We start from the raw sequence: 23416 nt of genomic DNA, 5'->3' as shown, positions 1-23416 counted from the left end.
GGTTGTATCAGATGTGTATAGAGGGTTATTCATTAATGTTTTTCTGATGTGGTTGTAGAAGCGAGCAGGCAGGTGAACAGTGCCAACGGTCAGAATGTTCCAGAGGCTGACAGTGGGCCCCTACCACCTACCAGCGGGCACCTGATGGCAGAGAAGATGAGACTGGGCAGACAAGACCAGGAGGAGACAGAACCAGGTAAGTTTGATTTTACTAACCAGTGGCCAGGTCTCCTCAAGCACTGGGTTAGCATTCAGGTTAATAGACATGAATGAAATTGATTTAAGAGGGAAAATTGTATTTTTATTTTAGCTGAGAAGAAAGAACCAAAAAAGCCACAGCGCTTCTCGTCTTGTTTACCTGATTCTCAAGAGCTGTTGGACATCAGAAATAAAAAGAAGGTATGTTTTATGATTTTGTTGTGCATCTGTTTTAAATGACTTATGCGTGGCCGTTAATGATGTTTCCACATGTCCTGTAACTCAGACTTTGACATAAACCATGCATTGACGACAATGGCGTTTGAGTCCGCTTGTGGATCTCAAGTTGTGATTCGACTCGCTTTGTGTCGCTAAGATAAAGTGATCATATTTATATTGTACGATAACAGCTACTGAACAGCGGCACAGAGCAGTTCAACCAGAAGCCTAAGAAGGGCATCCAGTTCCTGCAGGAGAAGGGTCTCCTCAGCAGCCCCATGGACAACAACGAGGTGGCCCAGTGGCTCCGGGAGAACCCCCGCCTCGACAAGAAGCAGATCGGAGAGTTCATCAGTGACCGCAAATACATGGAGCTACTGGACAGCTTCGTCAAGTAGGAGCCCTAGTCTTATTCTTATTACCAGGCAGCATGATGTACAACCAGTTGGATCTTCTCCTTCATTGAATTGTGCTGAAGCTTGGCTCGGTTACTAGTGCAGCAATGAATAGTGAAGCAGTGACGTTTATTTAGTTGAACCCTAGGAATTGTCTTTAATCCCCAACGATTATAAAATGCAGTACACAAATGGATATGTATAGTTGAGTAAAAAGACCTGACAGGAAATTGAAGGATATACTTCAGAATATCCATATTAGTGAATCATACTCATTCTCACGTGCAGCACGTTCACCTTCCGAGGGCTGCGTATTGACGAGGCGCTGCGTCTGTATCTGGAGGCCTTCAGACTGCCAGGAGAGGCTCCGGTCATCCATAGACTTTTGGAAACCTTCACAGACACCTGGCATGTAAGTCAGCTGCCTTACCCCCCTTGGAAGTCTCTCTTTTTCCTCACACACATGCACTGGGGCACAGGGAGGGACACACTTCTTCCATTACCACAAGGCAATCGTTGCCACCAACTGTCCCTATCATCATGTAATTACGTCCAGTGGAACTGTGACCCTGATCTGAATCAAGGACAGGGGCATTAGTCACTCAGGTAATTAGGGGAACAGGATAAAGTTGCAACTGCAAGGCTGACATAACAGAGCCGGCCTGTCTATCAAGGGCAGGGGGACAAAACCAGCAGGGCCACTGGCTGCTCCTTAAATAACCGGAGAGGGTCGTCCTCGTGACCTGGAAAATATTTTATTGTAATGTCTTTTCATAGTCTCCCTGTCCATACACAATCGCCTTGAATGAGTTCACAGATATTCTTACTGCACACACACGTGTACCTCTTTCCCGCTATTGAGCAGTTGTGACTGCACTTTCAGCAGGACAAATATAAACTCAGCAAAAAAAGAAACGTCCTCGCACTGTCAACTGCGTTTATTTTCAGCGAACTTAACATGTGTAAATATTTGTATGAACATAAGATTCAACAACTGAGACATAAACTGAACAAGTTCCACAGACGTGACTAACAGAAATGGAATGATGTGTCCCTGAACAAAGGGGGGGGGTCAAAAAAGTAAGTCAGTATCTGGTGTGGCCACCAGCTGCATTAAGTACTGCAGTGCATCTCCTCCTCATGGACTGCACCAGATTTGCCAGTTCTTGCTGTTAGATATTACCCCACTCTTCCACCAAGGCACCTGCAAGTTTTCAGACATTTCTGGGGGGAATGGCCCTGGCCCTCACCCTCCGATCCAACAGGTCCCAGACTTGCTCAATGGGATTGAGATCCGGGCTCTTCGCTGGCCATGGCAGAACACTGACATTCCTGTTTTGAAGGAAAAAACACATAGAACGAGCAGTATGGCTGGTGGCATTGTCATGCTGGAGGGTCATGTCAGGATGAGCCTGCAGGAAGGGTACCACATGAGGGAGGAGGATGTCTTCCCTGTAATGCACAGCGTTGAGATTGCCTGCAATGACAACAAGCTGAATCCGATGATGCTGTGACACACCACCCCAGACCATGACGGACCCTCCACCTCCAAATCGATCCCGCTCCAGAGTACAGGCCTCGGTGTAACGCTCATTCCTTCAACGATAAACGCGAAACCGACCATCACCCCTGGTGAGATAAAACCACGACTCGTCAGTGAAGAGCACTTTTTGCCAGTCCTGTCTGGTCCAGCGACCGTTGGTTTGTGCCCATAGGCGACATTGTTGCCAGTGATGTCTGGTGAGGACCTGCCTTACAACAGGCCTACAAGCCCTCAGTCCAGCCTCTCTCAGCCTATTGCGGACAGTCTGAGCACTGATGGAGGGATTGTGCGTTCCTGGTGTAACTCGGGCAGTTGTTGTTGCCATCCTGTACCTGCAGGTGTGATGTTTGGATGTACCGATCCTGTGCAGGTGTTGTTACCGTGGTCAGCCACTGCGAGGACGATCAGCTATCCGTCCTGTCTCCCTGTAGCTCTGTCTTAGGCGTCTCACAGTATGGACATTGCAGTTTATTGCCCTGGCCACATCCGCAGTCCTCATGCCTCCTTGCAGCATGCCTAAGGCACATTCACGCAGATGAGCAGTGACCCTGGGCATCTTTCGGTAGAAAGGCCTCTTTAGTGTCCTAAGTTTTCATAACTGTGACCTTAATTGCCTACCGTCTGTAAGCTGTTAGTGTTTTAACGACTGTTCCACAGGTGCATGTTCATTAATTGTTTATGGTTCATTGAACAAGCATGGGAAACAGTGTTTAAACCCTTTACAATGAAGATCTGTGAAGTTATTTGGACTTTTACGAATTATCTTTGAAAGACAGGGTCCTGAAAAAGGGGCGTTTCTTTTTTTGGTGAGTTTAGATGTTTTTATGTGCCAAATGTTGTTATATTGATGTATGTATGTGGAACTCAGCTGTTGATGTGACAAATAAAATTGTATTTGATTCATACGCATGCGCCGAATACAACATACATACCTTACCGTAAAATGCTTACTTACAAGCCCTTAACCATCAATGCAGTTAACAAAAATGAGTTAAGAAGATATTTACTAAATAAACTTAAGTAAAAAAATTGAATTAAAAAGTAACACAAAAATAACAATAATGAGGCTATATACAGGGGGTACCAGTACCGAGTCTGTGTGCAGGGTACAGGTTAGTTGAGGTAGTTGACGTAATATGTACTTGTAGGTAGGGGTAAAGTGACTAGGCATACATAATTGGTCGTGGGCAGGAGGACAAAACCAGCGGGGCCACTGGCTGCTCCTTAAATAACCGGAGAGGGTTGCCCTCGTGACCTGGAAAGTATTTTTATGGACAGAGGGTTATATTAGTGTGTCTTTCCCTCTGTGTGTAGAAAGTGAACGGCTCTCCCTTCATGACCAATGACGCAGGCTTCGCCCTGGCCTATGCTGTCATCATGCTAAACACGGACCAGCACAACAACAACGTGCGCAAACAGAACATCCCCATGACCATTGAGGTAAACACACACACGCAATTTATTTCCCATGAGAACGCGCTCACTATTTTTATATTTCAAATATATTTTATTGATAGAAATGGACTAAGTTACTATTCCTACCAATTTAAGTTTTCTACTACTACAAAACGAAATCTTATCCGATCTTATTTTGTCTTAAGTTGAAATGTTCAGAAATGCACCTATAACCCACATATGTTAGATATGATGTGAATCACCTCTTATGAGCGCTTTTGTGCCATGCAGCGATGGGTTTCACAAGAGGCCCTGTTAAGACCCTTTTAGACACCCTACATTTAGTATGTTGTGCTGGTTCTTCCAGACCCTCTGATGGTCTGAAGAAAGCCGACCCCCAGTAACAGCTGTGCCCAGTGGTGGTCTGTGGGATTAGGTCATCCTGCTTAGTCAGGGGTGGAAAAATTAAGGGGGGAGAGAGGACGTGATGGGAGAGGACGGAAGGGGTGGGAGAAGTGAGGGGGGTGGGCGAGGATAGGGGGGGGGGGTCCTGGCTCCGCTCTCTGTGTGAGTGACAGCGCCTGAAGACTAAACACAAGTCCCATGGGCAGGGTTCTAAAGAGGCCTCTGGTGGGCCACTCTCCTACACAAGACATACCCGATCCTCGGTTGCCATTTGGAATTGTGACCTTAGATTAATATTTTTTTTGAGGGCAATGAAATTTCCACTGTTCAGTTTACTGACTCTCAGCACAGTATACAACAACACCGTTATTACGGATGAAAGTTCTTACGATGTGATCTCTCCAATTGTCATACAAATGCCATGATACGATATTCTGTGAGACTCAATAGTCGAAGATGCTATTGCTCTAAATTATACTCAGCTAGCGCATAGTGCAACATTGTAGCTCTTCAACAAATATGTCGGTCTGGAAACAGCTCTGCTCTCTCTGGCTGTCAGTCCCATGATTACTTGGCAGGCATCACGGCCAGCTGCTTTGTGTCTGTGGAGGCTATTGTTACCGTTGTCTGCTCCACGCCGACCCTGAGCCCTCACTGTGTTTATTTCTCTGTCTGTCCATCCCGCTGCAAAGCATCTCGAGTTTCCCCTCTGGTTTACCTGCCATTTGCCAAAGCACGCAGCCAACCAGGAGCCTTGATTCGATCAGTCAACACACGGTGGATGTGTTTATTTGCTGTGGCTCTTGGCCTCGATCCTGTTGGACTAACACTACACCTAACCGTATTAAGTGACACATACGTTGGTAAAGCTTGGACCCCTACCCCCTTAATTGTTGGATGCTCAATTAGCAAGAGCATTGCATGCCAAAGCATTGGATGCCACAGCCAGGCTAGCTGGCAGAGCTTCACAATGATTGGTGTGATGAGGGTGCCCTGATTCCCATATTATCAGTGTTAACTGTCTTTTTTCCCCCTTCATGTAGCAATTCAAGAAGAATCTGAAGGGTGTGAATGGAAATACAGACTTTGATCAGGATATGCTGGAGGACATCTACAATGCAATCAAGTAAGCCATAGTCTTATGTAGATCTTATATAGAAATGTTTGGGACGTACACACACAAGATGAAGCAAATCAATCTTATTTCAAGAGGATGTACTCATTTGTTTCAGCGCTGGCACTTTGACAGTAAGTTATGTCTGGGTTTTTTTCCCCCATGTCAAACGACCCACCCTAGATGATCAAAGTTGCCTTATCAATCATGGTATTCTCTGTCGTGTAGGAATGAAGAGATAGTGATGCCAGACGAGCAGTCTGGCCTGGTGAAGGAGAACTATGTATGGAGCGTGCTGCTCCACCGGGGGGCCACCTCCGAGGGGGTCTTCCTTCATGTGCCCGCCGGCAGCTACGACCACGACCTGTTCACCATGACCTGGGGGCCCACCATCGCAGCCCTCTCCTACGTCTTCGACAAGAGCCAGGACGACACAATCATCCAGAAGGCCATTGCTGGCTTTAGGTACACTAGGCCTGCTCAGATGTGACCGACCTGCTCGATTCGGGCTTATGTATCAACATTTTAAATTGTGTTTTTTACATTGAATAAAAGTAGAGACTCAGAGATAGAAAATGGTATATCATACACTACAGTTGAGGAACAATGGGAAAGTAATTCTGCTTTAAAAGTTGATAAACTCGTAATCTCACTTTTGAGAAAATGGCCCTTGAATGTTTTGGGGTACCTACTGGAAGATCTCTTCTTTGTCTACACCCATTCAGCGTCGTTCATACCCTTTTAACCTCTTACATCTAGATGTTCCGCTAGCGGAACACCTGCTCCAATATCCAATGATGGGCGTGGCGCGAAATACAAACTCCTCTAAAATCCGAAAACTTCAATTTTTCAAACATATGACTATTTTACAGCATTTTAAAGACAAGACTCTCGTTAACCTGTTAGGGCTAGGGGGCAGTATTTACACGGCCGGATAAAAAACGTACCCGATTTAATCTGGTTACTACTCCTGCCCAGTAACTAGAATATGCATATAATTATTGGCTTTGGATAGAAAACACCCTAAAGTTTCTAAAACTGTTTGAATGGTGTCTGTGAGTATAACAGAACTCATATGGCAGGCAAAAACCTGAGAAGATTTCATGCAGGAAGTGGCCTGTCTGACAAGGTGTCGTTCTTCTTGTCTCTGTTTATTGAAGAGTCAGGATCTTAGCTGTAACGTGACACTTCCTACGGCTCCCATAGGCTCTCAGAGCCCGGGAAAAAGCTGAACGATATCGAGGCAGCCTCTGGCTGAAACACATTATCGCCTTTGCTAAGTGGCCGATCAGAGGACAAAGGACTTAGGCGCGTGCCCGAGTCGACCCAGTGATATATTTTATTTCGTCTGTTTACCTAATTGCAGATTCCCGGTCGGAATAATATCGCTTTTTTACGAGAAAAATGGCATAAAAATGGATTTTAAACAGCGGTTGACATGCTTCGAAGTACGGTAATGAAATATTTAGAAATCTTTTGTCACGAAATGCACCGTGCGCATGACCCTTATTTACCACTGGGAGAGTGTCTTGAATGCACGAACAAAACGCCGCTGTTGGAACATAACTATGGATTATTTTGGACCAAACCAACATTTGTTATTGAAGTAGAAGTCCTGGGAGTGCATTCTGACGAAGAACAGGAAAGGTAATCAAACTTTTCTAATAGTAAATCGGAGTTTGGTGAAGGCTAAACTTGCTGGGTGTCTAAATAGCTAGCCCTGTGATGCCGGGCTATCTACTTAGAATATTGCAAAATGTGCTTTCACCGAAAAGCTATTTTAAAATCGGACATATCGAGTGCATAGAGGAGTTCAAATGGCTCTCCTGTGAAGTAGTGACGCACGACATACGCCTAGTTTCCTGAAACGAGTCACAGATGGTTCTGGGCCCAGCCATGTGGCTCTGAGGAGATGCTGAGGAAGGGTCCCTTGGGGAAAGCAATGAATGAGAGCGAGGCTTGATGATCTGTTTTTCTCTCTCCTTTTAGGAAGTGTGCCATGATATCAGCTCATTATGGATTCAGTGACGTTTTTGATAATTTGATCATCTCCCTCTGCAAGTTTACAATACTCAGCAGTGAGGTAAGTGCTTCATTTCAAATGTGGGAACCTTCGCATTTCACCTAGTGCGCTAGAGTATTCTAACATTTTCCACTGGATGGTTTCAATACAGTCGGTGGAGAACCTGCCCACAGTATTTGGGAGTAACGGGAAGGCACAGATAGCGGCAAAAACGATGTTCCACCTGGCCCACCGGCACGGTGACATCCTGAGGGAAGGCTGGAAGAACATCATGGACTCCATGCTGCAGCTGTTCAGAGCCGAGCTGCTGCCCAAGGCCATGCTGGAGGTCAGAACTGTTTCTTTATTACTGACAATGGTCAGGGACAGGAGATTTACCTGACCTTGTTGTGACGTAACTACAAAGGGTGAGCATTTTTTTCCTGGTCAGGTTACATGGTCAGAAAAAACGAATGGCCTCAATCATGTTTATGAGTACCTTTGGAACATTCAAACCTTCCATTCATTTTGCTGGATGAAATGGTTCTCTGTTTGAATTTGGAAGACTGCGGACTCTTCTGTAAGACATTATGAATGTTATACTGCCACCTACTGATATTAAACTAGACATGACTTCCTTCTTAAATGTCTGTGGCGTTTGTGTGCTTATGGCCATTCAGGTGGAGGATTTTGTGGAGCCAAATGGAACGATTTCCCTTCAAAGAGAAGAGACACCGTCAAATCGGTAAAAGTCACCTTAAAATCATGTCACCATCTGTTTCGCTCAAATACCAGGCTGAGCACTTTCACTTTAAAAAAACCTAGAGCTTTTCTGACATTTAAATCCAGTTCCATGTTGTAAAATGGGTGGCTATCATTAAACATTACATGTGTTTTTAAAGTGTTTGACATCTCTATGTCTTCCTCCCTTTCTCCCAGGGGTGAGTCTGCGGTGCTGAGCTTTGTGAACTGGCTGACACTGAGTGGAGCGGAGCAGTCTGGTCAACGTGGGCCCTCTACTGAGAACCAGGAGGCCAAGCAGGCAGCCATGCTCTGTATCAAGGTACCAGAACTACAACACCCATCACCCCTTAGCCCACTGCTTTCTCTCTATCACACTCATCCAAATTGCCTCTGTTGATAAGTTCATATAGTGCATTTAATTGTTTTATTAATACATTTTTTGGGGGGGTTGTCACTCCCCCTCCAGCAATGTGACCCAGAGAAGCTGATCACAGAGAGTAAATTCCTGCAGCTGGAGTCTCTACAGGAGCTGATGAAGGTAATCATAACATTACAGGCAAATATTGTCTATGCATTGTCTGAATATTAATTACTAAAATGCAGGGAGTATAAAACGTTCTAGTATTGTTTTCTAAGAGCTGTTTCTGGTGGACAGGCCCTGATCTCAGTCACACCTGATGAGGAGACGTATGATGAGGAGGATGCTGCGTTCTGTCTGGAGATGCTGTTACGCATAGTCATGGAGAACAGGTACAGCCAGAGGGAAGAAAGGGTAGAATGTTTGCTTTGAGTAAGGGCCAGTGTGTTTTGTCCCACGTCCATTAGGAATGACATCAGTCAAATCAGCTGTTTCAACATCGGGCTTTGTTATGCTATCGAGTCCTTATCGTGTGTGTGTGTGTGTGTGTGTGTGTGTGTGTGTGTGTGTTTAGGGACCGTGTGTCGTGTGTATGGCAGACGGTGCGGGATCACCTGTGCCACCTGTGTGTCCAGGCTACAGAGAGCTGCTTCCTGGTGGAGAGGGCCGTGGTGGGCCTCATCAGACTGGCCATCCGCCTGCTGCGCAGAGAGGACATCAGCTCCCAGGTACACGCACACGAAAGGGGAAACCAAACTATCTAGGAGTACATCGTTGCATTAACGCAGAAATGATGCAGTGATAGCACTGAGTGTTTGGATGATTGGACTGTTGATCCAATGAGTCTTACATCTGATGGGGACACACACACAGCTTTCTTAGGTCAATGTCCTTTAACCATTGCAATTGGTCTTATCTGGCCTAGTCTTAAAAGCAATTAAAAAGGAGGCTTCAATTTGTTGTATAACAAGTCACAAAGGATGTTTCCTGTGATAGTTGTTTGCTGGTGTCAGATGTTTCTCTCAATTGTTGTATTTGCTCGGGCATCAAGGCACACAATGAACTACCTTAGTCTGTGTTGATCAGTGGGACAATTTGATTATCCAGGTTTTAACTGGTCTAATCTTTTTTTCCAAGAGGGACCTGGGTTCTTGATGCCCTGGCCTGTAACCTCAATAGTGTTTATTATGTGACTGTCCTATTGACCTTGAACTGCTATATCATTACAGCTTCTCTTGATTGCTCGAACACTTTTCTCAGCAATATGAAAAATGGAATGTGATCTACTTTATAACCCATGGAAAACCAAATAACTCACCAGAAAACACTTTCATGTCTAGTTATGGACTAATTATGCAAAGGTGGTTTACAGGTTGGTGGTAAAAATATAATATTATGCAAGTTATTGTTATTTAACGTGAAAAAAGACAACACAATTCAAATAAAAATGTTGTCATTTGCTTCGTAAATAACAGGTGTAGACTAACTGTGAAATGCTTACCTATGGGCCCTTCCCAACAATGCAGAATACAATTAAATAAATAATAATAGGGGGGGAGAAAAAAATTGTAACACAAGGAATAAATACACAACGAGCAATGATAGCATGGCTATATACAGTACGAGTCAAAGGTTTGGACACCTACTCATTCAAGGGTTTTTCTTTATTTGTACTATTTTCTACATTGTAGAATAATAGTGAAGACATCAAAACTATGAAATAACACATATGGAATCATGTAGTGTTAAACACTTCAAAGTAGCACCCTTTGCCTTGATGACAGCTTTGCACACTTTTGGCATTCTCTCAACCACCTTCATGAGTTAGTCACCTGGAATGCATTTCAATTAACAAGTGTACCTTGTTAAAAGTTAATTTGTGGAATATCTTTCCTTAATGTGTTTGAGCCAATCAGTTGTGTTGTGACAAGGTAGGGTTGGTATACAGAAGATAGCCCTATTTGGTAAAATACCAAGTCCATATTATGGCAAGAACAGCTCAAATTAGCAAAGAGAAACGACAGTCCATCATTACTTTAAGACACGAAGGTCAGTCAATCCGAAAATTGTCAAGAACTTTGGAAGTTTCTTCAAGTGCAGTCACAAAAACCATCAATCGCTATGATGAAGCTGGCTCTCATGAGGACCAACACAGGAAAGGAAGACCCAGAGTTACCTCTGCTGCAGAGGAACAGTTCATTAGAGTTAACTGCACCTCAGAAATTGCAACCCAAATTAATGCTTCACAGAGTTCAAGTAACAGACACATCTCAACATCAACTGTTCAGAGAAGAAAGTGTGAATCAGGCCTTTATGGTTGAATTGCTGCAAAGAAACCACTACTAAATGACACCAAAAAGAAGAGGAGACTTGCTTGAGCCAAAAAACATGAGCAATGGACTTTAGACCTGTGGAAATCTGTCCTTTGATCTGATGAGTCCAAATTTGAGATTTTTGGTTCCAACCGCCTTTTTGGTTCCAACCGCCTCTTTGTGAGACGCGGAGTAGGTGAACGGATGATCTCTGCATGTGTGGTTCCCACAATGAAGCATGGAGGAGGTGTGATGGTGTGGGGATGCTTTGCTGGTGACACTGTCTGTGACTTATTTAGTATTCAAGCACACTTAACCAGCATGGCTACCACAGTATTCTGCAGCGATATGCCATCCCATCTGGTTTGTGCTTAGTGGGACTATAATTTGTTTTTCAACATACAATGACCCAACACACCTCCAGGCTGTATAAGGACTATTTGACCAAGAAGGAAAGTGATGGAGTACTGCATCAGATGACCTGGCCTCCACAATCACCCGACCTCAACCCAATTGAGATGGTTTGGGATGAGTTGGACCACAGAGTGAAAGAAAAGCAGCCAACGAGTGCTCAGCATAGGTGAGAACTCCTTCAAGACTGTTGGAAAAGCATTCCAGGTGAAGCTGGTTGAGATAATGCCAAGTGTGTGCAAAGCTGTCATCAAGGCAAAGGGTGGCTACTTTGAAGATTCAAACATTTTGATTTGACACTTTTTTGGTTACTACATGATTCCATATGTGTTATTTCATTGTTTTGATGTTTTCACTATTATTCTACAATGCAGAAAATAGTAAAAATAAAGAAAAACCTTTGACTGGTACTATACATGGGGTACCAGTACTGAGTCGATGTGCAGGGGTACGAGGAAATTGAGGTAGATACACTGAACAAAACTATAAATGCAACATGTAAGGTGTTGGTCCCATGTTTCATGAGCTGAAATAAAATATCCCAGAAATGTTCCAAAAAGCTTATTTCTATCAAATTGTGCACAAATTTGTTTACATCCCTGTTAATGAGCATTTATCCTTTGCCAAGACAATCCATCCATCCGCCTGACAGGTGGGGCATATCAAGAAATTGATTAAACAGCATGATCATTACACATGTGGACCTTGTGCTTGGGACAATGTGCAGTTTTGTCACACAACACAATGCCACAGATGTCTGAAGTTTTGAAGGAGCGTGCAATTGGCATGCTGTCTGCAGGATTGTCCAACAGAGCTGTTGCCAGAGAATTGAATGTTCATTTCTCAACGATAAGCCGTATCCAACGTCGTTTTAGAGAATTTGGCAGGACGTCCAACCGGCCTCACAACCAAAGACCACGTGTAACCACGCTAGCCCAGGACCTTCACATACAGCTTCTTCACCTGCAGGATCGATCGCCTGAGACCAGCCACCCAGACAGCTGATGAAACTCTAGGTTTGCACAACCAAAGAATTTCTGCACAAACTGTCAGAAACCGTTTCCGGTTAGCTCATTTGCGTGCTTGTCATCTTCACCAGGGTTTTGACCTGACTGCAGTTCGGCATCGTAACCGACATCAGTGGGCAAATGCTAATCTTTGATGGCCGCTGGCACGCTGGAAAAGTGTGCTCTTCATGGATGAATCCCGGTTTTAACATTACCGGGCAGATGACATATGCAAGGCATCGAGTGGGCGAGTGGTTTGCTGATGTCAACGTTGTGAACAGAGTTTGAATACAATTGCATTTTATCAATGGCAATTTGAATGCACAGAGATACCGTGATTAGATCCTGAGGCCCATTGTGGTGCCATTCATCTGCCTCCATCACCTCATGTTTCAGCATGATAATGCACGGCCCCATGTCGCAAGGATCTGTACACAATTCCTGGAAGCTGAAAATGTCCCAGTTCTTCCATGACCTGCATACTCACCAGATGCTCTGGATCGACATGTACAACAGCGTGTTCCAGTTCGCACAGCCATCGAAGTGGAGTGGGACAATTAACCTTTTGTCCTGAATACAAAGTGTTTTGTTTGGGACAAATTCAATACAACTCGTTACTGAGTACCACTCTCCATATTTTCAAGCATAGTGGTGGCAGCATCATGTTGTGAGTATGCTTGTAATCGTTAAGGACTGGGGAGTTTTTCAGGATAAAAAAATAAACTAGATAAGCACAAGCAATATCCTAGAGGAAAACCTGGTCTCTCAGACACTTGGAGATGAATTCACCTTTCAGCAGGACAATAACCTAAAACACAAGGCCAAATGTACACTGGAGTTGCTTACCAAGAAGACAGTGAATGTTCCTGAAAATCTATGGCAAGACCTGAATGTTTTTCTAGCAGTGATTAACAAACCATTTTGAAAGAGCTTGAAGGATTTTGTTAAGAGTAATGGGCAAATGTTGCACAATCCAGATGTGGAAAGCGCTTAGAGACTTACCCAGAAAGACTCACAGCTGTAATCGCTGCTAAAGGTACTTCTACAAAGTATTGACTCAAGGGTGTGAATACTTATGTAAATTAGATATTTCTGTATTTCATTTTAAATACATTTGCAAAAATGTCTAAACATGTTTTCACTTTCATTATGGGGGTATTGTGTGTAGATGGGTGAGATTTTTTTTATGTAATCCTTTTTGAATTCAGGAAGTAACACAAAATGTGGAATAAGTCAAGGAGTATGAATACGTTTTGAAGTCACTCACTCTGTATGTGTGGGTAGAGTCTAGTGTGTGAGTGTGCATAGTCAAAAAGTGTTAGTACAAAAATAGTCAATGCAGATAGTTTACCAAATAGTTAGCCAGACTATTTAGTAGTCTTATGGCATGTGGGTAGAAGATGTTCAGGAGCCTTTTGGTCCCAGATTTAGCACTCCGGTACCGTTTGCTGTGCGGTAGCAGAGAGAACAGTCTATGAACAGTCTTGGGTGGCTGGAGTCTGACCATTTTGAGGGCCTTCCTCTGACACCACCTGGTATAGAGGTCCAATTGATTTGTGTCTTATGTAGAGCGTTGTCTACGGTTTAGCAAAAAGTGTCTTGTGATTCAGAGTTGCCTCTGTTTAGCAAAAGAAGTGTTCCGCATTTGCATATAGTGTGAAAAGGATGAGAAATTACTGTTGGGCAGAAGAGGTTATTGTTTTGGCTATGTGGATCCCAGTTTCCTTCAGTGTTCAAGAAACTGTAGATGGGGCACTATCTTTTGCTCCCCTTTCTCAATCTTATCTCTAACCCAGATGGACATTGTTACGGTAAACTAATAGTGTATTCTTCTTCCTTTTGCTTCCCCACAACGTATTTGTCACAAATCCTACATTTGTTCGTCTAATCTTCTTGTCCCTTCAAACGTGCAGTGAGACCTAGCAGAACTGTGAGACCTAGAACTGTCATTATATAAATTGAACTTCGTTTGTAAGGAACATACTTCACTTCCCTAATCGGTGAGATTGAGGTCGCAGCCAGTTCAAGCAGTTGGTCTTTTAAAGTAACCGTGTCCCCTTAACCCCTCTGCCACACCATCTCTAGGTGCTGCTGTCCCTGCGTCTCCTGCTGATGATGAAACCACACGTCCTGGCCCGGGTTAGCCGGGAGGTGGCCTACGGCCTCCATGAGCTGCTTAAGACCAACGCTGCCAACATCCACTGCACAGACGACTGGTTCACCCTTTTCTCCCTAATCGAGTGCATCGGGGCCGGGATCAAACCCCCCGCCTCCTTCAAGGTCACCTCCACTACCCCAGACATCGACACAGGTCAGCCTTTTACTTACTTACACACACCATCACGTGGAATGGTAGGCTACATTGTTGGCCTTAGCTGCTGAGAAAAAAAATCTACAAGTTTATGGTCAATTGTATTGATTTTATACAAACAGCTCAGCTGTTATATTACAGGGCACACAGCCACACTTTTAAGTGGTGCGTTTTTATGTCTGCTAAACAGTTGTTTTCATGTCCCGTTTCCACCTTTGTTCCAGGTGCCCAGTCGGACAGTGAGCTGTCATTCCACCACCCCAGTGAGGTGAGTCTGGACCGGGGCTACACCTCAGACTCTGAGGTCTACACGGAGCACGGAAAGTCCAGGATGCCCCGCTCTGTCACTGACGTGGACGTGACCAGCAGCGGATGGCTGGTGGTATGAGCCCCCACACACACACACACTTCCACGTCACGTGCACACGCTTTTCTTTTAAGTGCTCAGACGATCAATTCCAGAGATCTTCATAGCGTTGATACTATTTTACGCTGCTTGTTGTGGAAGACCCGAGAGTAATAGTGAAACTCGTGTGTTATTTTGTCATATCAATGTCAGTCAATACTCTCAATGCATCAACATACGGCACATCTCACACAGTGTGTTTATATTGGCAGGTTGGGAAAGACGACCTGGACATCAGCAAGGTAGCAGCTCCTGGCTCCAAGACCCTGCTAAACCCTCTAGTGAACCAGTACAGCCTGACCCTGGGTCAAGACATGGGTTTCCACGACACCAAGTCCCTCATCAAGTGTGTGGAGTCCCTCTCCTTCATCGTACGCGACGCTGCACACGTCACCCCCGAGAACTTTGAGCTGTGTGTCAAGGCCATCCGGGTGTTTGTGGAGGCCAGCCTGAACGGAGGTATGGCTTTCTGTGGACTGACATATATACTTGTTTGAGGTTTATTTTGTATTCTGTCTTTTTCCAAAGTGCTTTTAGTTTTTTCATAACAACTAGAAATCTTCCAACAATGAATTCAGCATTGTATTTGCCTTTCTTTTCATCAATGCTGTTTTCCAAGCTAACACATGTCATCAAACTATGCTTGAGTAATTTAAGCTTTGACAGTTTGCCATTTTTGGGTGGTTAGTCTCAAAACCCTTTGGAAGGGGATCCGAAGGCATGCCTATAGAGTGACTAACCTGCCTCCTCCACACTAACCCTCTAATTGAGGACTGTGTCACTCGACTTCCCTTCTCCCCAGCAACAGCAGTCTGTTAGTGATCTAGATTGATTTGATTTGATCTGGAAAAGACTAAAGTAAAGCCGGGATTACAGTGGAAGGTGGTGCTGGTGCACTCTGCAGGCATGGCACCACTGATAGCCTTTTCATTTCTCCCAGCGCTCCAGGCCCTTAGATACCTGCTGTCAACACGGCTTTACACACTTAATAATAAAGTTTGGTTGATCAAGGACCTCAGTTAAGCGCAGCGCTTATCTATATAGGAAGCTAATGGAAACCGCACAGCCCTGAAACCTGCTATTACTCAAAGTTGATATAGCCTTTTGTTGCCTGGTTTAACATAAAAGGAATGCATTTTTTCCCAAGCACTAAGTCATACCCGTCAAAATATAAATTAAGATAATTATTCAGGATATATCTGTAACAATGGCTATAACTGTCTCTCCATCTCCACTGACCTACAGGCTACAGGACCTATGAGAAGAAGAAGAACCACAAGTACGACTCCCAGAAGTCCCGTGTGAGGAGGAAGCCCCGGGACAAGGAGGGGGCATCCCGCCGCGCCAAGGCCTCCAGCCAGAGGCCTTCCCGTTCCCATAGCGATGACGAGGAGGACGAGGGGGTCCCAGCCAGCTACCACATGGTGTCATTACAGGTTAGTCAGGATGTAAGTACCACAGCCCTCTTTCCCTTCTACCTTGGTCTCTGTGCTGCTCAGGGGCTCTATTCAGTTGGATGAAATGTTCAGAACTATATGACAGACAATCATGTCTGTTCTACACAATATAATTATCTATCTGAACATTCTGTAACGTTGTACCCTTCTGAATAACCCCAGGTTTGCTCTCAGGTATGTGGGGTGGAGGTGGGGTTGCAGGGAAAGGTGGGAATTATGGGAGATTTCAGCTGTCTTTTCTCTCTCTGCATACTCAATTGAGACTGAGGCTGAGTGACACACTATGGTTGTCATGGCAATTAAGCGACGTTGTGGCGGTGTTTAATCCTATTCTGTGACGATACCACTATCGCAATATTTTTCCCTTGGCAAAAATTCAAACACAAAGCAGACCAAACTCTTTGGTCTGTTAAAAATCTGCTGTATGTAAAATATTGTAAATGTGACTCTTAAATCCACTTTGCGTTTTGTTTCCTTGCCATGGCACTAACGAGTACCGCGATACTGGTATCATCCCGGCCCTATATGAGTGATTCAAAATTACGTGATCTGTCAGCAATAATTGCCATCTCTTTTCAGAACTCATTTGGCACTAATCAGGTATTCATGCTCAGAGGACGGACACTAATATTAGCCTGGTTTAGAATAAAGAAATGAAAGGGGCGTACCTAGTCAGTTGTACAACTGAATGCATTCAACTGAAATGTGTCTTCCGTATTTGAATCAGAGAGGTGTGGGGGGGCTGCCTTAACACACATCCACGTCTTTGACGCCTGGGGAACAGTGGGTTAACTGCCTTGCTCAGGGGCAGAACAGATTTTTACCGTGTCAGCTCGGGGATTCGATCCAGCAACCTTTCGGTTATTTGCCCAACGCTCTAACCACTAGGCTACCTACTTAAGCTGCATTTAGACAGGCAGCACAATTCTGATCTTTTGACCAATCACATCAGATCTTTTCACATATCGTTTTCAGATCTGATCTGATTGGTCAAAGACCAATTGGTGGGAAAAAAAGATCATAATTGGGCGGCCTGTCTAAACGCAGCCATAGATATGTAAATATACTGTAGTATGTGTCTTGGAGCCAGCAAGACAATACAGACATTAAGTCATACATTCATGTTTTAGAATCAAGCTGTGATTAAATTAGCAATGACCACACCATATTGACATGGAGTTCGGTGTTTCCCCCTGGTTCAGCTGTTAGATCTGATGCACACGCTGCATACGAGGGCCTCCAGCATCTACAGCTCCTGGGCAGAGGAGCAGCGCCGCCTGGAGCCTGCAGGGAAGAAGATTGAGGCCGACTCCCAGACACTGTGGACCAGCTGCTGGTGCCCACTGCTCCAAGGTCAGAGACTTTATCCCCATTGCTATCATTATAACCTATTTAAATAAAGGCACCTCTAAACTGTGTTTAATAAACACAATTTATCATCATTTCGTAGTCATTGGAGGAATGTTTTCAGTGTCAATGTGTGTTATTGTGGGAAGCCAAATGCACATTTCCTGTTTTCGTGGACAAGGTTTTCAGATGTTAATATTTTTTTGCTAATATTGGAACTGATAACTAATATTTGGAGATTCATATAAATATAAGCTTGAAGCTAAAAATAACTCCCTAGGTCCCCTTAATTCACTGATGACCCCTGAGAGAATGGACTTAGTGGACTCAGTGATCTTGTTCTCGTTCCACTATAGCCAGTCTTAGCTCAAGTATCCATACATTGTGTGAACCCTATAGGGATAGCCTGGCTGTGCTGCGACGCCAGGAGGCTGGTGCGAATGCAGGCCCTGACCTACCTCCAGAGGGCACTGTTGGTCCATGACCTGCAGACACTAGATGCTGTGGAGTGGGAGTCCTGCTTCAACAAGGTGAGAGGAGGATGCTGAACATCATTTTCCACAAAATAGGAGGAACACTGGAAATTGGTGTGCATTTGGGGAATAGTGGGTCACAAGAATGGCTGCTGAATGGTTCCTCTGAAATAGATGATTCATTAAAAGAGTAGGCACTTGGGGCCAAATCCTAGCTTCTATGGCAAATAAGTATTATGAAAAAATCTCACGTTCTAAAATAAGTGGGAAATAATAAATAATTACGTTACAACCTTATTCTAGAATTGATTAAATACATTTTTTTCCTCAGCAATATACACACAATACCTCATTAAAGACAAAGCGAAAACAGGTTGTTAGCCATTTTTGCAAATGTAAATAAATAAAAAAACAAAAAAAGATTCTCTGGTCTGATGAAATCAAGATTGAACTCTTTGGCCCGAATTCCAAGCGTCACGTCTGAAGGAAACCTGGCACCATCCCTACGGTGAAGCATGGTGATGGCGGCATCATGCTTTGGGGATGTGTTTCAGCGGCAGATACTTGGAGACTAGTCTGGATCGAGGCAAAGATGACCGGAGCAAAGTACAGATCCTTGATGAAAACCTGCTCTAGAGCGCTCAGGACTTCAGACTGGGGAGAGGGTTCAAATTCCAACAGGACAACGATCCTAAGCATACAGCCAAGACAACGCAGGAGTTGCTTCGGGACAAGTCTCTCAATGTCCTTGAGTGGCCCAGCCAGAACCTGTACTTGAACCTGATCGAACATCTCTGGAGAGACCTAAAAATAGCTGTGCAGCGACGCTCCCCATCCAACCTGACAGAGCTTGAGAGGATCTGCAGAGAAGAATGGGAGAAACTCCCCAAATACAGGTGTGCCAAGCTTGTAGCATCATACCCAAGAAGACTCGAGGCTGTAATCGCTGCCAAAGGTGCTTCAACAAAGTACTGAGTAAAGGGTCTGTAAATGTCATATTTCAGTTTTTTATTTCTAATACATTTGAAAAGAATTCTACAACCTGTTTTTGCTTTGTCATTATGGAGTATTGTGTGTAGATTGATGAGGGAAAAAACAATTTAATCAATTTTAGAATATGGCTGTAACCTAACAAAATGTGGAAAAAGTAAAGTGGTCTGAATGCACGGTAAGTGGTCTGTCTAATCTGAGCGTTGTCAGTGTTAACTGTGTTTTAAGTACTGTGTACTGTGTGCTCCCAGGTGCTGTTCCCCCTGCTGACCAAGCTTCTGGACAATATTAGCCCTGCAGACGTGTGTGGCATGGAGGAGACCAGGATGAGGGCTTGCACCCTGCTGTCAAAGGTCAGAGTTCAGTCAACACACAACAGGCATCCATTTCAAAGTGTGAAATCTGATATTTTGTCAGACTGTTTTCAGACCACAGGTTTAGACTCTCCTGTTGCCTTTGGGGTGTTATTTTTTTAGAGAAATTGACATAATTTGCTAAATCCTTCCACTGTCTAGCACTTCTCATCTGCCTGAACAGCGATAGTATAATATGCTGTATGCCTGTCTACCCATGCCATTTCTGCATATCTCACTGTTGCTCTCCATCGCTCTGCTCTCCCCTAGGTGTTTCTGCAGCACCTCTCTCCCCTGTTGTCTCTGTCCACCTTCGCTGCCCTGTGGCTCACCATCCTGGACTTCATGGACAAGTACATGCACGCTGGCTCCAGTGACCTGCTGGTAAGGATGCCTGCTGTTACACAGTAGCACATGTCGATTTCAACTCCTATTAGCGCAGGTGCTTCTAATCTGAGTGGTCAAACTCAAAGGAGGGCACACAAAAAGAAAGCAAAACAAATAGTAGTCTTTAAGTAATAGTTCATGTTTATTCCTATACAGCTCATTTCAAGCAGTGTTTTTTTTTCTCCATCTATGTGTGTGATTGCATGGCTAATTGGCTGGTTGTTATCACCCCCCCAGCTGGAGGCCATCCCAGAGTCTCTGAAGAACATGCTGCTGGTGATGGACACAGCAGGAATCTTCCACAGCGCTGACTCTCGTACGGGATACTCTGACCTGTGGGAGATCACTTGGGAACGCATCGACTGCTTCCTACCTAACCTCCGGGAGGAGCTCTTCAAACAGACAGTCATACCACAACCAGGTACTGCTTCTATTAAGGCCCTGTTTTCTCAGATATGTACTCTGCTTTCAGAGTGTTAACAAGGTAGGTTATCTGGATCTGTATTGGCAGTACAGCATTTCCTGCGATGCGGCCTCTGCAGAAGTCAGGGCCTTCATACTTCTTGCGCTTCGAGGAGAATAGCTGTTGTGAAGGAAGTTGTCAAGGAAGTGAGTTGTTTATACAGGACATACCGCCCACACCTACCGTCAACCAATCATGTCAATGGGGAGCTATATGGAAACCTTACAAAATGTGGGATGCACATGGCGATGCGGTACGGAGCTTGATTTGGCCTCTGCAGGCCTACGGAGGCTCCGCGTTTGCATCACACCCTCTGTACGGAGCCTCTGGACCGCATTTTCCCGGATCAAGCATAAATCAGATTTTCAAATACACAGCCTTCATGTTTTTCATGATTTATACTTAGTCTTGTTTCAGTGTTCTGCTATATACATCAAGCTAGATCTCTGAGATGTAATGGCTGTATGTGCTCTGTGTCCATAGATCCTGTTCCTAGTCCCCCAGTGGAGCTTGTCCAGCCGGCTGCCCCCTGCCCCCCAGCCTCGCCGCCCCCAGCTCAGGCCCCATCTCCTGTGCCAGTGCCAGCTGCCCCCACAGAGCCAAAGACCTCCAGCAGACCAGTGTCGCCCCAAGATCCCCCACCACCTAGTACCAACGGTAACCATGTTAACGTGGCCAGTCAAAGATAAAATCTGGCCAACGCCAACGATCAATTTAGTCAATGTCAGTTTCATAGCCAACAATCAGTGAATTAATCAATGTCCTCTCTTCTCTTCCAGGAACAGACAGATCATCTCCAGTGCCCCCGTCGACTCCCCCCATGCCCACCCCAGTGAAGATGTCTCCCCAGATCTCTAGCCCACTGATCCAGTCCCCCACGAGTCAGTCCCCCCTCATCCTGCAGCCCCTGGCCTCCCATCTGCAGGTGGGGGGCGTGCCCCCTATGTCCCTCCCCATTATTCTCAACCCCGCCCTCATTGAGGCCAGTTGCCCTGCTCCCCGCCCCCAACCCCACTGACCATAGTGACACCCCGCAGGTCAAATAGAGCCACCATAGCCCTATGCCTACTCTCAGGGGGGGGAACTCCATCCCCCTCCTGTCCCCTAAACAACATAGCTTTCTCCTTAGGCTCTGCCCCCCTTCACACAGGGGGATAAACCGTCTGTGACACAGAGAGAGACCCTGGACATCCATGGTCACCTCTCAGACGACACTAAACAACAGACACATCTAGCTTTCAAGTCTTATCTAACATCCTGGGGCCTGCTGTCTTTCAATATTCACTTATTCGTCAGACATTTTTTGGAACTCTGTCAGGGTCTCAACTTACTTTTGAGAGTTAGATTAGTAGAATACACAAGGTGCAAGTTTGAAAATTGGTTGTGCGTTAGCAGTTTTTCTCTTGTTTTGTCAGTCGCTAACAGCCACTCCAATTAGCCATGTCGTCTAACAATTTTTTGATTGGTAATTTAGTCTAGCCAGTTACCTAAACTTGTAGTAATCATGGCCAAATACTGACAGGGCACTTGCCCAGGGGCCCTGACTTCTAAGGGGCCCACCATTTTTTAGATTTTGTTAGTCAATCTCACTCAGATATCATTAACATGGCAAATTGTGTAGAATTGCAGGAAATTGGCTTTAAAACTGCTAAAATGTCTCTCCACCCCATGGAAAAATGGGAAACAATTGCAGGAAATAAGTTGTAAGGCAGCAAAGTTAGTAGAATTGCATGAAATGTGTTATAAAATTGCAAAAATGTCTATTCCCCATGGCAAAATGTATAGAACTGCAGTAAACTTGCTTTAAAACGGCTAATATTTTTCTCTACGCCCCATGGCAAAATGTGTTCCAGGAAATTACTTTAAAGGATATTTCTCTCCACCTTCAGGGGGGGGGCATTAAAAAAAATGGCCCGCTTGGTGGGGGGGGGGGGGGGCCTCCCCAACCAAATCTCGCTTAGGGCCCCCAAAAGGCTAAAGTTTTGCCTGAGTATGCCTGTGCTTAACATTAATCTAGAGGTTCTGCCAGGAACAAAATCATAGTGAATAACTTATTTGGGTTTTAAGTACTGCATGTTGTTTCCTGAATAGGATGGAAACAGATTCATTTACTCCAGTCAAAGTGTCAGGGCACTGTCTTAAAACAAAAACAGACCTATATCGTAACTATTTTATTGGAAGGTCGAAATGTAAGTGTATGGTAATATAAAGCATACATAGTTTCTATATTTCCAGTATAAAATTTGGCGTCAGAGGTTAGAAATTAGCTTACAAGTTGTCACAATCTTGTTTGCACATTTTTATTACAATGGCCCTAAAACACAAAAAAACAAGGATATGTTTTAAAACGACACTTTACGTACTTTAAATACTGTTATGCCCAAGAGGGCCAAAGGTGTGCATGGTTTGGCTTGGAAAGATGGATTTGAGATGCTGCCATTGCTAACAAGGGCAGCACCTAGAACATTCCGAATGTGACAACTGGTCTGGCCTAGGTGTGTGGTTGGTTCCCTGTGTTCTGGGATGGTGGAACTCTGTACGTGTCAACTTTTGTCGATCAGGTTAGGAGAGTTTAATAGTAAAGTCTTAATGAGATTATTTAATGGAGTACAATATTGCCTTTTGTCGTTTGTGTAATAAATGTTGTCACATACACCGGATAGGTGCAGTGAAATGTGTTATTTTACAGAGTCCACCATAGTAGTACAGTGCCCCTGGAGCAAATTAGGGTTAAGTGCCTTGCTCAAGGGCATATCGACTGATTTCTCCCCTTGTCAGCTCGGGTATTCGAACCAGCGACCTTTCGGTTACTGGTCCAACACTCTAAGCAACATGATGCATACAGCAATTGTGGCCACTTAAGACTTGAGTAAGCATAATGTCATATTATATGACTTGAGCAGATTGAGCATAGACCGCAATCAGTAAATCTGGGACAAGCAGATCTTAAATTCAGTTTTCATTTTCAAGAGATGAGATGATTGGTCCAGATCACCTGTGCAAGTTTCATACGGGACTACTTTACCCCACTTGACTCAGTGAAAGTATATTTGCATTTCACCGTCTGTACAGTAAGCTATGGATTGCAGAGGAGTTGGAACATTGGCATGTTGAAGTTAGAGCCTT

At 44.5% G+C, this 23416-nt stretch overlaps 1 protein-coding gene across 6 annotated transcripts in view; it reads left to right on the top strand.

The window, feature by feature from the left end:
* LOC115153155 (Golgi-specific brefeldin A-resistance guanine nucleotide exchange factor 1) overlaps positions 1-21989 on the top strand; it is a 125498-nt gene extending 103509 nt beyond the window's left edge. For 2 of the 6 annotated variants that reach the window (XM_029698272.1, XM_029698271.1), the window contains exons 17-41: positions 59-196; positions 311-399; positions 609-811; positions 1101-1224; positions 3670-3795; positions 5199-5281; positions 5498-5734; positions 7259-7352; positions 7444-7620; positions 7952-8016; positions 8211-8334; positions 8482-8553; positions 8671-8765; positions 8948-9101; positions 14189-14414; positions 14639-14796; positions 15033-15279; positions 16066-16268; positions 17480-17630; positions 18024-18154; positions 19339-19440; positions 19711-19824; positions 20065-20248; positions 20774-20947; positions 21070-21989. In XM_029698272.1, coding sequence (XP_029554132.1) covers positions 59-196; positions 311-399; positions 609-811; positions 1101-1224; positions 3670-3795; positions 5199-5281; positions 5498-5734; positions 7259-7352; positions 7444-7620; positions 7952-8016; positions 8211-8334; positions 8482-8553; positions 8671-8765; positions 8948-9101; positions 14189-14414; positions 14639-14796; positions 15033-15279; positions 16066-16268; positions 17480-17630; positions 18024-18154; positions 19339-19440; positions 19711-19824; positions 20065-20248; positions 20774-20947; positions 21070-21308 — 3710 coding nt within the window. In that variant the 3' untranslated portion in view covers positions 21309-21989. The remainder of the gene's footprint in view (positions 1-58; positions 197-310; positions 400-608; positions 812-1100; positions 1225-3669; positions 3796-5198; positions 5282-5497; positions 5735-7258; positions 7353-7443; positions 7621-7951; positions 8017-8210; positions 8335-8481; positions 8554-8670; positions 8766-8947; positions 9102-14188; positions 14415-14638; positions 14797-15032; positions 15280-16065; positions 16269-17479; positions 17631-18023; positions 18155-19338; positions 19441-19710; positions 19825-20064; positions 20249-20773; positions 20948-21069) is intronic. The other 4 variants (XM_029698275.1, XM_029698274.1, XM_029698273.1 and 1 more) reach the window with 3 other exon arrangements.
* The last annotated feature ends 1427 nt before the right edge of the window (positions 21990-23416 follow it).

This window comes from Salmo trutta, chromosome 18, assembly GCF_901001165.1.
Source record: "Salmo trutta chromosome 18, fSalTru1.1, whole genome shotgun sequence".
In the NCBI taxonomy this organism is placed as follows: Eukaryota; Metazoa; Chordata; class Actinopteri; order Salmoniformes; family Salmonidae; genus Salmo; species Salmo trutta.
Note: the sequence above shows the minus strand (reverse complement) of the source record. Positions and strands in the feature narration are given on the sequence as shown.